Here is a 16,006-nt window from a genome sequence, read left to right on the forward strand (position 1 = left end):
AGGCTTCCGCTGGTGGCTCAGGTCCTACAAGGCTGTCGTCATTCTGACTTTGGGGACCAGCTTTTTTATGACTACCTAAATTGGGAGTGCTTTGACCAATGTGCATGAGCAGATTTCTAGCTTTGAGGTTCTTTCTGAAAACAAATTCTACTTTTCTCAGGAATGTGGTCTTGCTATTCTTCATTCCTTCCTACATTTATTCATCACGCACATATTCTGTGCCTGTTGTGTGCCAGGCACTGAGCCACGCTAACCCGGGATCCCGAATGTGCTTCTACAATCCCTTCAGGGAAGCAGAAAGCCTCCGTTTTGGATTCTGGGAATAGGAAAACGTAGTGATGGAAGAAATTGTAGAAAGGGGAGACTCCCTGGGCTTGCAGTTGGGGTGACTCAGCCGGAGGCTGTTGAAGCAGCAGGAGCTGAGCCCGTGCTCCCCTTGAATTCTTCTCCCACTCGCCGCACAGTGTGGACTCGTCGCACTGGACCAATGCATTTCTGTTTTCTGGGTCAGCCCACCCAGGCTCTCTCTCAGGACCTACCTTGCTCACCCACTCAATGTAGCTACTAGGTCCCGTCTTCTTAGGAACAGTCATGGCAGGAGGGACTTAGTGCTCCGGAGCTCAGTTCTAAGTTCCCCTTGCCCTGACCACATGTCCCAGTCTGACCACTCATTCCTGACTCCTGAGAGCTTTCCTAGCCCCTTCTTGGTGTGGGGACCCTGCCTCATTCTTGCCGCTCTGCTTCCCCGAACCCAAGTCACATCCCAGCAGCTGAAGCTTTTATCTGCTGGGCAGCTTCACCAGTGATGGCTGTATCTGTGTCCTGATGCCTGTGGGCCACCTCCCTGCCTTTCCCTCTCCTGGGGCCCTGCCCGCCTGCCCACCTGCCACTTCCTTTTCCTTCCTCGGAAGCCCATTGCTAAGCTCCAGCCTGGGCCGTGCACTCTCCCGGGCAGCTACCCTCCTCTGAGCTCAGATGCACAGGTTCTGCTTCCCTAGTTCCCGTCCCAGCTCCACGGTCAGGCTGCTCCCAGGCCTCAACCCTCCCTTTCTTCCACACGATGGTGTCCAGCCAGGTCTCAAGACAGACTCGCCGAGTCATCTTTTTATCTCCATTTTCAAAAGTAGATCGTAAACACCAGCAACATGAGTCAGTGTCAAAACTCAACAACACGTCCTAGATCAACAATTCATGAATGAATGACGCTTGAATTTTAAAGTACAAAAGAATGACCAGGGGGAACTTCCTTAGAGTTCAGATTCTTGAACCTCACACCAGGAAATGCTGAGTCAGCGGGTCCAGAATAGGACCCAGGAATGTGGTTTATAAAAAGCTCTTCCGGGGATTCTGATGAGTGAGATTAAAACAACGAAAGAACAACTAAGCAAATAAATAAATAGTAAAATGAAATTTTAAAATAACAAATAAAATCAGCAAAAAGTCCTTAGAAGTCCATGGTTCTAGTAAAAGTTCTCTTTGCTCTCAGATTCTGAATACAGCACTATGAGGCTTTGAGGATTAAGTTCATTATGAGCTTGACAATTTTTATTAATTGACAAGATGTAGCTCAGCCTGTCTCTTTCCCATCAGCCAACTGGAGGTCTAAGGCTAAATTTTATATTTAAGATGACTAACTTACCTTAGCCAAGGTTGTAAGATATGGTTACTTCTTTATTATCTTTTTTCCCCTTATCTTTGGGTTTTATAGTTTTTTTAAAAGTTTTTTTGTTTGTTTGTTTTTATGAGATGAGGGACTTGCAATGTTGCCCAGGCTGAACTCTGAATGCCTGGCCTCAAGCAATCCTCCTGCCTTAGCCTCAAAAGTAGCTGAGACTATAGCATGCATCATCACACCTGTATAATTTTTTTTTAATGCCTCTGCCTTTAACTGTTATTGCATCACCTTCTTTAAGGAAATGTTAATAGAAGGTCTTAATAATACAAAAAAGGGGTAGGGTGGAAGTAGCTTACCCATTGGAAATGGATTTTTCAGACATAGGCACTTTGTTTCTAATGGAAATCCCCATCAGTTTTTGGAATGGCAGGCGAGTATAAAAGTTTGTCACTTTATCTTTCAGTACCACTACACAAAGGAAGAAAGAAATTATATTATTTAGAGAAATATTTGCTGTATCCGTAAAAATATGAGGACAAAGGAGCAAAAACCAGACTGAAAGCTTCTAATTCAAAATGACACATTAAAATCATGTACTGACTCTCGGCTCCCAGCCCACATCTCACTAAAATGATAGTAAAAGGATTCTTATAAAGGCATAAACCCACAAAGACTAGGAGAATAAGAGAGGGGATATAACAGAGGAGATTTTGGAAGCTAGAAAGCATATAGAAGAATAAAAATTGACTTAATAGACCTAAAAAGGCTGACTCAAGTTCTCTGTGGGAAGAACCAAAAAGCAACTCAATATGCCTTCTAGAATCCCACAGGGTTGGAGCACGGCAGCACTGGGGTAGAGGGGCCGAGAACAGAAGGATTGGCTGAAAATGTCTTTAAGAAGCAACGAGGTCTCCAGACGCCCTCCTCTGCTCTCCACAGTGGACAACTGTCCCCTCCCCACCGTGGGAGAAGGTGGAAGTTTCATTCTCTGGAGAGCGTCTCTTGGGTGCTTCAGGCAGAGTGAATGGCATAAGCACCGCAATTCTGACTATATGGCGAATGCTGAGACCTCCCTACCTTCCAACTTTATTTGACGCCTAAACCACTAGCAGCCCGACTTTTAACCAAGGCCAGGTATTGAGCGATTTCTCTGGAGAAAGGACCCAAAAGTACTGACATGAGGGATCCCCCAAAGGGTGGCCCAACCAGATTATCCTACAGAGAAACCTAAAGTCAAGAAGCTGCAACCACACACTTGGAGCTGCCCGATCAGCTGTGGGCCCCTCTGATGTTTGAGTGGTGAAACAGGGGTCACCAGATATCTGAGAAAGGCCTCCAGCACCTACAGTGAGTGGAGGGGGACAACTTCTGGAAGAAAGAGAGACTGTACAGAGTGGGAAAAAACTCCAAAAAATGGCATCCCTAATGTCCTGGGAGAGAAAAACCACCTTCCATCTTGCTACAGTCGCTGCTGCTGAAATCCTCTGTAGCATACAGTCGAATGGGCTACTACTAACTGATACACCCATTCACAGCGGCTCTCTCTGAGGAGGGAGATTCCAGAGCAGGACAATTCTCTGTAGTCAACCTGATGCACTTCTGAATGGCTTCACATTTCTACAAAGATAACTTTATTTTTTAAAAAGGAAGAAATTAATCTGGGCATTTCTAAAACCACAGCCAGCAGCCCACTGGAAATATGGGTTATGCAGATCCCAAGCACACACCTTTCTTACGGAACAGGGCCTCTGGTCGCCGGGGCAGGACCAGTCTGCAGCCCTGGGCACCAGACTCCATGGTGTCGTCACACACCTGGGCTTCGGGGTAGAGGGTGCAGGTGAAGTACAAGGGTGCACTCTCTGTTATCTCTGCAAGCTGGCAGAAAGAGGGCTCCTGTACACATCCTATGGGCAAGAGAACAGTTGGTTTTTAGTCCTTGGGGAGCTTGCAGGGGAGAGTTATCTCTACAGGATTATCTGGGGAAAATACCTGGCAGGGATCCCTCCTAGTTAGGGCACAGATCCAAGCTGGTCATGACCACCCACTCTGGAAGGCCCAAGCAAAAACACTGGGGTTCTGCTAGCAGGGGAGGGCAGAGTCAAATGGGGTGAGGAGTAAGCCTCACATTCGACAATATAGGTGGTGAAGGATAAAATTCCACTGGGTCTAACCATGACCATCTCAGAGAAAGTCAAGATTTGCAGACCAAAGGCCACAGGACTGTAAAATCTGTGGACACTGTGGATGATTCCCCCTGCCTCCACGCCCATGTCACTCTCTGTCTCTAATATACGTGAGCTCTCCAAGGGCAAGGAACATGGTTGATTCATGTTTTTGGTGGTGGGTGGCTCTTTTTCTCCTTGAAATCAAACACAAGGCCCAAACATAACATATACTCAATAACTGACAGGTGGCTGGCTGCCTGGCTGGCTGGATGACAGGTTCTGGGAGCAGAGTAGAGATTAACTATATTGTGAACTTCTTGACAATAAGGGTTATGTTCTATCTTTCTTTCATGTGACCCATGGTGTTAGGAGTGTAGTGATCCCTGAGTTATACCACTGAGTTTGACCTTATGCTTCTCAGGAGTTGTTAAATTGGCTGTTCCACCTGCTCACAGCGTCCGGAGGAGAAGGATGGGGTCTCAGGATACTTACGAGACAGGCACCACAGGTTTGCCTGCTGGGCTGAAAACAGGTGTTTGAAAAGCCAGTGCTGCTGGCTGGGCAGGGATCGGTTTTCATTGACAATGACCTGGTCAAGGTCCACAGGGGAGAAGAGTTCTGTTGTCAAACCTGAAAAAGAAGGAGAGAGTCAACTTGCTTGCCCTTATCACTATAAAGTGAATATGAGAAAGACACAAGAAGAAAAAAAACAGAGAGAGACAGTCAGAGACAGAGACAGAGACATTTTTAGCCTAAATGAGGTCAGAGAAGGAGCTAAGTCAGTAGAACTGGAAGTCTGGTTGAGCAGGAAATATTCCAAAGGCCCTAGAAAGTCCTAAAAATTATCAAATTGCAGAACCCTAGAGTCTTGGTTTGGAAGGAACCTTGGGAGCCACCTGGTCCACCTTTTCACCCAACAGAGGACCTTTCCCCTTGGGATTTCTGACTAATATGCCATCACCCTGCATGACATCTCTGTGCCAACCACAGAAGCTCACCCTGTTGTCAGTGAGTTGTAGAATCAAATCTGTCTCTTTGTAACTTTTAACCACTGAGCCTCCTGTCTTCTGAAGCCACATGGAAGCCCAACCTCTCTCCCACGTGGCAGTCTTCATCTAAGAAGACAGCTTTCAGCTTTGCTCAACCCTGAACCTGAAAGTTCCAGTTCAACCATTCCCTGAGTCTTTCCTTATGTCCTTATATGCCATGATCCCAGTTTAAGCCTCTTCCTGGGATCTCCACTGCCTCCAGAGCAGAAGTCCCAGTTCTCTTCTCAGTCCGGGATCTACCTGCATTTTGAGCCTCATCTCTGATTGCCTAGATTTACACCCCAGCAGCACAGAACCCTGGTAACGCTAGCTCATCACCACGCCATTTACAGTCCCCATATGACTGCTCCTGCTGCTTGTGCTTCAAGGAGCAGCTTTGTCTCCTCCTGCTCTGACATCTGTAGCCTTATAAGAGGTTCTCCAGGGCTGAGGGCCCCAACATCCAGGCCCACGGGGATAGCTGTATAGCCCTTAAGGCCTTTGTCTTTCCAAAGGGACTTATAGTGGGGACATGAAGCAAATCAGAAATATGAGCTGAGGCATGTTTACAATGTTCATTCATCTGGGGCTCTGAAATAAGGAGCCTTACATCCACGTCCAGCCCTACTTTGCCGTGGACTTGGGCATCTCTCAGCAGCCTGCTTTCTGCACTCCATAAAGCAGGCTCATGGAGACGGAGCTTCCTCACTAGCGATAACCACCAGGTGGGATAAAGGCTTTACAAGCAGCTGGCAAGGCCAGAAGCTTGGTGCTGTCAGAGATCTGAAACCATGTTGCTGCCCCAGCACACATTGCACATTACTGCACAATGGCCAGTTCCCGTGCCATTGTACTCCAGTTCTCCCCACTGAAATGTGCCTAGTACAAGGTATGAGCTCAGGGGGAGCACAGACCCCCTCTCAAGACAGCAGGTAAGGGAGAAAAATACAAGGCAGCAGGACTAAAGGCATACCTGAGGTGCTCCCAACCACACTTGCCCTCAGAGACTTGGCACAGGTGTTCCTTTACCTGGAACACCTTCTCCCAGGTGTCCCCTGGAAGTGTCTGGCAGATCCTTCTGTGCTCCACTGAGAAGCCTTTCCTGCCCCAACAGAATGCCCAGCCTCCCCCTGCCCCTGCGTTCCCACTGCACCTGACACCTGTCTGCATTGCAGCCCTTGCCCCATTGTCATGCAGTGGCTGACACGTGGAAATTCTCACTAGGCTGTGCACGTCCAAGGCCACAGCATATGTGTTCCAAAAACGTCTGTTGGATGAATGAATGAATCCTATAGCCACTTCATTTTATACCTAGTTTACATGCCATGTGAAGAAAAAACATTTCCTACTTGTTCTCTTAAATCTTTTCACCTCCCTTAAAGGCAAGAACAATCACTCTCCTTGGCTTCCTGTGCTGGTCTCACTCAGACTGATTGCGGTAACCTGATGCAGAAAGCGGAGGATCCCTCCCTACACTCTGAATCAGAACGGCCATTCTCATGGACAGAGAGCGTAGCCCCGGTAAATGAGCACACGGAGATGCCCCGGGCCCAGGCTCAGTGCAATTTCTTCTGTAGGCATTGTTATCTTTGTAAGCCCAGGAATGCAATCAACCGAGAAGGGGAAACCGAGCTTAGCTTTGCCTATTCACCCAGAATCCCTCCAAGGCCTTGGACAGAGAGGCCAAGCTCCCTGCCTAGAAGAAAGGGGCGGGGGGGGGGGGGGGGGGGGGGGGGGAGACATTCCTCCCTGTGGAAATCACATGAGAGTTTTGTAGGCGCTGTCCTAGAACAGTGTATAATGATGGATTTACAGAATGTCCTCAAGTGCTGCTAACTCATTCTCATTTACATTGCCACGAGCTGTGTGGCTGCCCCTAAAAGGCACCGCCAAGGTTGGGACTCACAGAAGCAAACGCCCCTGATCAGGCAGGGGAGAGCAGGAGTGCTGTATGCTGGGCAGTTCGGGGGCATCTGTTAAGTACCAGGCAATATGCCAAGCATTTGCCACCTAATGAGATGAGAGGTAGGCAAGATCCTTTTATTCTACACATTCTACACTTAGCAGGTAAGTAAATTACCCATGGCCACACAGGTGGTAGCCAGTGGCAGAATGTGGCTGCAGCTCTAGTCTATCTGCTTTGTCACGTGATGGCTCTCATTGCACCATGCTGCCTTCCTGAGCCAGCAGACTCATCGGCCTCTCTCTCCTTTATTCCCTCCTCTCCGTCTCCCTCTCCCTCTGAGTTTTAGCTCCGCCTCAGGAATAACAACCATAGACTGGAGGTAGGGAAGCCTCAGACGCACATATGTGCTGTCCCTATTGACGTTTGGATTGGCATGGCCATGACGCTCAGATTCACACAGATGGCTCATTCATTAAACAACTTCAGAAGATTGACATTGTCCTTACAGTCTTCAGGGTTGACATAAGTGAACCACTGACAACAGACAGGTGAACCTTGCTCTTTAAATTTTTCTTTCTGGTTTTGTTATTATGTTTGTTTTTGTTTCCCACAACAGCAGTAAATTTGCAACAAATTTGCCTTACTTTCTATGCCAACCACCCATCTGAGGAGCTGCCCATGTTTGTGAGATGGATAATTGGGTTAGAAGTTTAGAGTGGAGTCTGTGGCTGCAGAATAGAGTGATGTAAATGGGTTTATTCATTGATTAAATTCTTGGCACTGTCATTTTGTCTCCAGGTGGACACCCAAGTGTGTATAAAGGATTGGTACCTGTTTCTGCTGGAGATGCTGGCCTCAGTCCCGTGTCTCTTGTACATTCTGCAGACTCAGGCCGAGCTCCCATGTCAGAGTCTAGGAAGAAAAAGAAGAGAGTAGCTGTAATGTTGGGGAGAATGGGTGGTGCTCCTCGGGTCAACAAAATGGTAATAGCAATGTGGGAAATCCTCCTGGTCCACAGGCAGGTGCTTGAGACAAGATCCGGAGCCGAGCCCTTGGCACAGGTCAGCACTCTTTGGCCTTTCATGGAACATCAGCCAACCTCCCAATAATAGAACTATTATTGTCCAATATATTGAAACTCGAAGGAGGACAGATAAGCAGAAAGGAAGTGCCGAGTGTGTGCTTGGCCTGAGCCTCATGTTTTGTCCCACCCTGCCCCATGCCCCACAGCAATATGATCTTTAAACAGGAGTCCATGACACCACCCAACCAGGGGCCTGTCCCTGAGCACTGAGCCCCAGGGAAAGATCACACTGGGCCGGGGCCAGGGCCGCTGGGACAAATGCCTCCTGCATTTGCAATGGCTCTGAATTCCCCTCCTGGTAACAAGGGTGGCTTGTGGTCAGTGAACGTTATCACACAGGAATCTAGTGCTTTCTCCCTCCATCCTTTCTTGGGTTTCTACACTTTTCATTTTTCTTTTAAACTTTGGTGTCTTATCTGATGAAGGGTTGAGGCCCTCTTATTCCACAGAAAGCACACACTTGGCAAGTGTTAATAAATCTCTCCACATTCCCCTATGGGGAGCAGAGTGCCCTGCGAAAGAGAGGTGAAGCCAGACAATCTCATGCAACCAGTGTCCTGCTAAGCCACCCTCCCCTTCCACCATGGAGCTCACCTTTCCAGAGATAAACCTGCTGGAAACGGACAAAGGTGTCTTGAGTTCCTTGCAAGGGCATCAGACCTGCAAAGGAAGATGTTTATTTTTGTGAGCATGAGTGTGCAGTCACTGGGAACCCACCATTAACATAACTGCCCCATCTCCCACACAGTGGCCCTACCTGGGCGTGAGAACTCTGTTTCCCACATAAGATATAACCCAAAAGTTTTTGGGAGCCCTATTCCAGCTCCCTGGTACAAACCAGAGCTGGTCAGACCTCAGGTGTCACACTCAGAGCATCAAAGGGACCACTTGGTGAGGGGCTGTGAACCTTTAACACAGAATCACTAAAAGAATTGAAGATTGGCTTAAAGAAAAAAAGACTCCTAGGAGACTGGAGGGCTGTGTTAGTTTTCTGTATCATTTAACCCCTCTGACACTCTTGCCTCACTGGTAAATGGGGGTGGTCATTGTTAGGATAGGAATACTGTGTATAAACTGTCTTCTGGAGTCCTCAACATTTGATATGCAATCACTTGTTGGCAACTGACACTATTTAACTTATTACCAATAACCAGTTTTCCTTTCTAGAAACTATACTCCCTCGTGTGCCACCCTGGATTTGATTGGATTTGCCACACCATTTCTTGTTGGTCAGTGTTGCCTCTTTGGTCCCCGCTCAGCTCTTAGCTCCTGCCTACCCCCTTGTGATATGAAAGGCTGAGGAAATTGCTCAGAAAGCACAGAGTATGGAGGCAAAAAGCCCCACATGCGGCAGGAGGTGCCTGGCTGACAACCCAAGATGTCAAGACATGATCAAGTTTTGGTTTTTATTACTATTAAGGGCCAGCTACTGATAAGCAGTTATTATCATTTATCTAAATCTATAATGAGCACCTTTCATACATTACCTAACTTAAATATCACGGGCATGCTAAAGGTACGATCCCCAGTTTCCAGGTGGAGGAATCAAAGCCAAGAGAGGTTGATGCCAGAATTTAAATCCCACCTGGTTGGTTCCAAATTCCATGCTCTCTCTTATCCACCACACTGAGAGAGGATAATGTACAGCCATGCACCACTTAACAATAGGGATACGTTCTGAGAAATGGGGTTTTGTTGCATGCACCTATAAACCTAGATGGTATATATATATATATATATATACACACATATATATATATGTATATTTTCATGTGGAAAACAAAATGTCCCAGCACCATTACTGGATATCAGTCATGTCCCCTACTTGATCTGAAAAGCCAATATCAAGTGCTATATATGAGGTTTCTAGACATGCTCTGTTATAACCATATGGGTCCAACATCATGTATGTGGCCCATCATTGCCCAAAGTATCATGAGGTACACGATTGTACTTTAGAATTCGGTCCATCTAGAATGGTGAAAATTTTAGAAGTTCTTGTGTTTAAAGAGGTATACACTGAACTATCTGGAAAATTCGGCTATCAAAGTGACGAGCCCCCTTAAGGATGACCATGTTCTATGCCATGGGGGTGACCTGCAAATACTGAGTTGCATTTCTGTTTTGTTTTACTTCTGAAATGGAGTAAACAAGGATACTAGAACTTCTCAGGCTGCCCAGTGTTGGGATAACACGTTTCTTTAAAGGATCCACTCATAATTCTCTCGTAGCCTTCTTCAGAAGGTGGAAGTCATTTATAAAAATTTGGGGAAGTTAAAACCTATGATATCTGAAAACCTATGATATCTGGGAGACCTGGACTTGGATCTCAAACTTGTTCTCCACACTATAGAGGAGACCTCACCACATACCTCTCTGACACCAACACAGAGCGGGCAGCCAGCCACCTGCTTGGTTTGTGTTCCGTTTTCACCGTATCCTCGTGACACCATCATTTGCTTATTATAAAGGTCAGGCTATGAGGCCTTAGACTTTTCACAGGAGAAATCAGATAATTTATTTTTTAAAGGTTTTTATACCCAAATCTATTTGATATACTGACTCTTTCAAGATAGATAAATACGTAGACTATGTGTAGATATATATAAATAATTTTTAGTAATACTGATGTAAAGTAAATAAAGTTTTAAAAATATTTTAGGTCATGTATTGTGATTCTTGTTTAACCTGTGAAAGTTGGAGAAACAACATCTTATCTCTAGGATGCTTTATTGTTTTCAAATCTAAGACTAAAACCAATGCCCACTTTAAGAAATAGCTTACCGTGGGGTAATATTGGGCATTTAGATTATGAGCCCTCAGCAAAATCTCACTGACATCCCCATACCTGCTCCTTTCCTTTAGGAAATCCCAAGAGGTGGGTCTTTGCCTCTCTGCAGTCTCAGTTTCTGACCCGGGGTGAGCTGATGTACCTTTCACTCTGTCCAGACCATCTTATTTTTACAGGTATGTGTATCCTGCTTTACATAAAGTGGAAAATCATAGGTGCCTTCCATCACCCAGAGAAAAATGGGTGCTCCACACAGGTGCACACAAGTTTTGGACTATATTTTTGGCCCAGAATGCACTGAACTGTGACAGGAACCAAGCCTTCTTACATACTTTGCCCATATCACAGCAATGGAGCCCTGTGTCTTCCAGCCTGGGAAATAATGGCGAGTCTTAACTTCAGCCTTGGTTTTTGCCCATTTCAACACAATTCAGTCCAATGGAATTCAGTTAAATTCAGCCCACACATTGAGCACCTGGGTAGGTCCAGAAAGTCACCTGGCCAGCGTAGACAGAGATAACTGTGTCCTCGGAAGCAGCTTTGTAAGTCACCACAAGGAAAGTTATAGTCGCTTGCTGGTTTTTGTTATTAAAATGATCGCCAGGTCTCCATAGGAGTGTGTAGAGAACACCGAGGTAAAAGAACTTATATCACCCTTTGTGCTCTCATCTTCTTCCTCAGCTCCCATCCCCATTTCTACATCCAAACACACCTCTTTCTACCTTCTCTAAACCGGTTAGTGGGGCCACCTCTTTCCTGGCCATCCTTGACTCCTCCCGCCCATCAGTCTCTGTGTCCCACCAGGCATGTCCCGCCAGGCTAGCTCCTAAACTGCTCTTCAGTCCATCCGCTCCCGTGAACCATCCAGCTCAGGCCTTACCCATGTCCTAACATCATTCGACTTTGACCCCTCACCTTGACCTTGGCTTCCTCCCATCCCTCAGCTGCACCTCCCCAGCATTCTTCCTGAAAGGTAAGCCTGCCTCCATCCTGCAGTAGCTACACAGATGTGAGAATTCGGTTCCTTGTGATCTGGTTCCCGACAGCTGAGCAGTCTCATGCCCAGCTCTGCCTCCAAGATACACTCCCCACCCCAGTCACATCAAATGCTTGGTATCAGGCCCCTGCAGCACTGCACATGCTTTTCTCTCTGCCTAGAACCTTTGTTTCTTTCATCTGATTGACCTTTACTCATTCTTCAAGAATCAGGTTCTGCACCTCTCCTCCTGGAAGGCTTCCCTGAACCCTCCCATCTGGGTTACATGCCCCTCCTCTGGATTTGCACAGAACTCAGAGAACACCTTTCTCTCATCGCACACCTGGTGGCTATTGTCCAGCCCCTTGGATGTGCTCTGAGCCTCCTGAGGTGGGGAGCTGGGCTTCGTTCTGCTTTACATCCCTTACCCCCAGCACAATCTTTGGTACAGAATTGGTGTCAGTACATACGTGAGTGCAGGAGAAATGCACGAGGGAACCAAAGCAGTCAGTGATACCTGGAGCCCCCCAGATAAACATGGAGCTTTGTCCTCCCATGCATAAGCCACCAAATCAGTTTTCCTAAAGCAGATTTCCGACCCTTCGTTCCACTCCCCAAAACTTCCCTAGTGCAATATCGCTGGCGGTAAGAAGGGACACAGAACTGAAGCCAGCGTTATTCCTCCTCTTCCCTGATAAATGCTAACAGCTTTGATGGCCCATGTGTCTCTTCCATTCCTTCCTCAGCCCTGCTACACACACCCTCCAGGCTGCAGGGACACACACACCTATAACATGGGGCGTTGGCATGGGCGTGATTCTTCAGCGTTGATGGGTGTTGTGTGGAACACCCAGAACACTTCCAAGGAAAGCACAGGCTGCCATCTGTGGTGGCTAGTTTTAATCTACGCCCTCAGTGTGGGTAGGATGCTAAACTGGAAACCGAGCTCTGGGAGTGGTCCCATAGCATTGAAAAGCGGCTCTCCAGGAGCACCTCCCCCACCACCAGCCACAGATAACTCAATTCTCTCCATCCCCAATTAACACCTTGGGCTTTGCTAATTAGCATAATGAATGCTGGAAATATGTACATATTTATTGGTCAGATTAACAACATTCAAAATACATGGATTGGCTAAATATGTCCCAGTCTCACACCTACCCCCACAGGGAGACAGTGTGCAGCTTCCTGAGTTCAATATCAAAATCAGTCTGTGACTAGTCACTGATCTGAATGATTCTTATTCATCTGATTTTGATGAAAAGGTGAGTTGAGTGCAGCTGTGAGAATATTACAGGTTCTGTCTTAAATAAACCTTTCAAACAAGGTGCCTTAGGAACACCTAAAAGCTGGGACTTCATTGGGCTCACTGAACAAGTGACAGGTTGTGACAGTCTCTGTGCCTGTTTGCTAATAGCTGCTTGGATACATGGCAGAATTCAGAGACTTGCTTGCATTACAATCCACTAGTGAGCTGTGAGACTTCTAGTCGTCAAAGATCACCATTACTAAGACTCACCTAACCATTGTGAGCCTCCAGCTTGTTTTAGACGGGTTCAGAACAGCTGTGGTAGCTGCTGGAGGTCTGGCCAGGCTCGGCCTGACTCTCATGGCCTGGAGGCATGTAGTGAGGTTGAGACAGTCTCCTAAGGTTCTGCCCTTCAGATGGTGCCCGGGTTCTTGCCAGCTGTACCAATACAACAGCACTCGCCCAGAAGGTCTTGGGTTTACCTCTCTCCTCTCCTGACAGTTAGCTGCCTTAGCAGGAGCCAGATACCAGAATCTCCGCATGTGCACCTCCCAGCATGAAGCAGAGCTGAGTATGTGTGATTGTGGAGTTAATGGAATCTGAGTTCTGCTACTCAGAAGCAGAATAACCCAAGAAAGTTAGCTCAAATTTCTATGTCTCACTCTCCCCCTCAGTAAGGGCAGAAAACACTGTTTCTCTCCAGGTCTTAGGGGATTAATGGAGACAACATATGTGAAACGAACTGCTGGTCCATGCCCCAGGCTCTTTTGGGGAGCTACAGGAAGCCACAGCTGCCCTTGCCACAGTGGCAGGCGGGGTGGACCAGGAGTCAGCCACCCTTTCAGCAGCACTCAACCAGGCACTCTAGAGCGCTGGTGAACAGACACGCCAGCTCCTTGGCCCAGCCACTGGGATCATTTCAGAGTGTGCTTTTTACTGACTCACGGGATTGAGCACAACTGGCCTCAGAGAGCACCCTTTATTGGCTGTCTTATTTGCCTCACTTCCCCAACTGCTCTGCTTATACTCCTTGCCCTTCCTAAGTGGACACACTCCTGGATCCTTGTCTCATGGTTGATTCTGGGAGAACCCAAACTAAGATGCAAACTATAGTGCTGTGCACATGGCAACACACAACCCATGGCAGCAATTGGAAATAACTAATAGGGTCATTTTTAAATGGTCCATCCTAGTTTTAGATACTCATCAGACATCTAATCTAGATGCATCTGGTTACAATGGGTACCATAGATGTATCGTAGGTTTCTCCACTGCTCTCCTGGAACCCCAAGATAATGACAATCACCAATACAAAACAGCCTCCTATAAAGGGAACATCAGGCATCAGGCTGAGCCTCCCAATTGCTCAACAACATTAAGCCTTTTGGATTCAGAATGAACCCAGTAGTATTTTTGCCAAGGTCTTTTTTTCCTATCGAATTTTAAGTTTCCCTGGGCATTAGGGGACATTCAATCTGTTTTTCATCCATTTTCACTTCAAGATACTGTCCGAAACTAGCCATGTGCAGTCCCAGAGCTTTCTAAGATATTTTTCTTAGAAGTAGGAAGGTTGATCCAGCCGACACCAAATGGTTGCAAACACTCCATAGATGCTCATTGGAAATCCAGGAGATGCAGCCCTTGGTGGGTCCCTCTCTTGAGAACACACGCCAACCCAGGCATAAGGGTTACACAGGAATCTCATCTTCTCAGCCATCTCTAGTTGATGCCAGCAGGAAAGAGAAATCTCATGGCAGAAAGTGCTGTGTCTTCCAATTGGATAAAATGGCCTCTATGTGTTTTGTGGGGTTGTTTGTGTATTTGTTTATTTGTTGTGGGCTAACACACTCTCTGTTCCTGCAATCCCCATCAGTCCACTAAGATGGGCAAACAGGAGGCCTGCTGTATTTAACAATTTCTGCATCTGTCACCCGAACTAACCTGTGACTCCTTGAGAGCAGAAACCACTCTGCCCATCTTTGCACTCCACACTTGGCCTGGTCACCACATACCTGCCTAGCAGGCGCTCAGATATGAGGGAGGCAGGAGTGAGCACAAGGGCTGTGGCCACTGTGTGAGGACTCGCAGCCCACTCGCCTCCTTTCCAGCTGTTCATACATCACCCAGCTCACCTCTGCAACTCACACTGACCCTGCAACTTTCCTGAATATTCTGTCTCTTCTCCCAATAGCCCTTTGAAATCCCTGCCATAGAATATGATGTTAGCTGACATTAAGATCGATGTCTGGAGTATAGCAGGCCCCAGAGAGATATCTGAGGAATGAAACTCTCAGTTATAGGAGATGCCTTAATTTGCTGGTGCAATGACAATTCGGAAGCACTTTCCGCTTCCAGTAAATTATACATGGGACCATAGAAGCAGATATTATCCATGGGAGCATGGCACTGAGAGATGGGTGGAGAGCTTCCATGGACAATGCTGCCTCCAAAGCTGAAGGCTTGAGCCCAGCCGTGGCACAAATGCAAAGGTTGTTCGCTAAAGTATGTCATGTCACAGCTCTGAGCTTCACTCATGGGTAAAACTGTGATGTAACCCCCTGCCTCACCAGATTGTCGAAGGGATCAATTGAGTTGGAGTACATAAGAGTACTTTGTATAATGCCATACAGATATCAACATGCTTACTATTTAAATTTAGTGTATTCTGCTAGGTTGTAATTTCCCACACCTGGCAATAAATTCACTTATGCTTTATAAGTAAATGCTAATTCTCCGTTAACCAGGCCACCTGCTGAACCAGGTCCTGGCAGTACCAGTGAGCTGATTAATGAAGCAGATGTCCATACCCAGAGGTCCTAGTGAGTGCTTCTGTTGGGTATACAGTTGGCAGACCAGGGACCGGGGACCAATGCCTTATACTATAGCCTGCACAGCATGCCAGCACTGTGTTCAGTAATACAGAAACACATGCCCCATTTTACAGATGGAGACCCTAAGGCTCAGTGCGGTTAAGCATCTTGAATAAGGTCACAGAGCAAGGGGAAAAGGGGGACTCAGTTCTGAGAATTTTAAATCCCAGCCTTGGTGCCTGCTTACTCTAGCACCATCCTGCTGTGCCACATGCATTCCTTCTCTACTCCTCCCAACTGCCCTAAGGGTCAGAGGGCATCACAATCCTCACTTGGTAATTGGGAAGCCATCAAGGCCATACAGTGAGGATACAGTCACACT

At 47.0% G+C, this 16,006-nt stretch overlaps 1 protein-coding gene across 1 annotated transcript in view; it reads right to left on the reverse strand.

Annotated features, from left to right (window-relative positions):
- Window positions 1–16,006, reverse strand: part of TG (thyroglobulin) — a 243,690-nt gene that overhangs the window by 152,991 nt on the left and 74,693 nt on the right. The window contains exons 28-32 of the mRNA XM_069465395.1: window positions 8,393–8,458; window positions 7,546–7,626; window positions 4,273–4,410; window positions 3,343–3,519; window positions 1,972–2,083 (exon numbers count right to left, since the gene is read on the reverse strand). Coding sequence (XP_069321496.1) covers window positions 1,972–2,083; window positions 3,343–3,519; window positions 4,273–4,410; window positions 7,546–7,626; window positions 8,393–8,458 — 574 coding nt within the window. The remainder of the gene's footprint in view (window positions 1–1,971; window positions 2,084–3,342; window positions 3,520–4,272; window positions 4,411–7,545; window positions 7,627–8,392; window positions 8,459–16,006) is intronic.

Source organism: Eulemur rufifrons, chromosome 3, assembly GCF_041146395.1.
Source record: "Eulemur rufifrons isolate Redbay chromosome 3, OSU_ERuf_1, whole genome shotgun sequence".
In the NCBI taxonomy this organism is placed as follows: domain Eukaryota; kingdom Metazoa; phylum Chordata; class Mammalia; order Primates; family Lemuridae; genus Eulemur; species Eulemur rufifrons.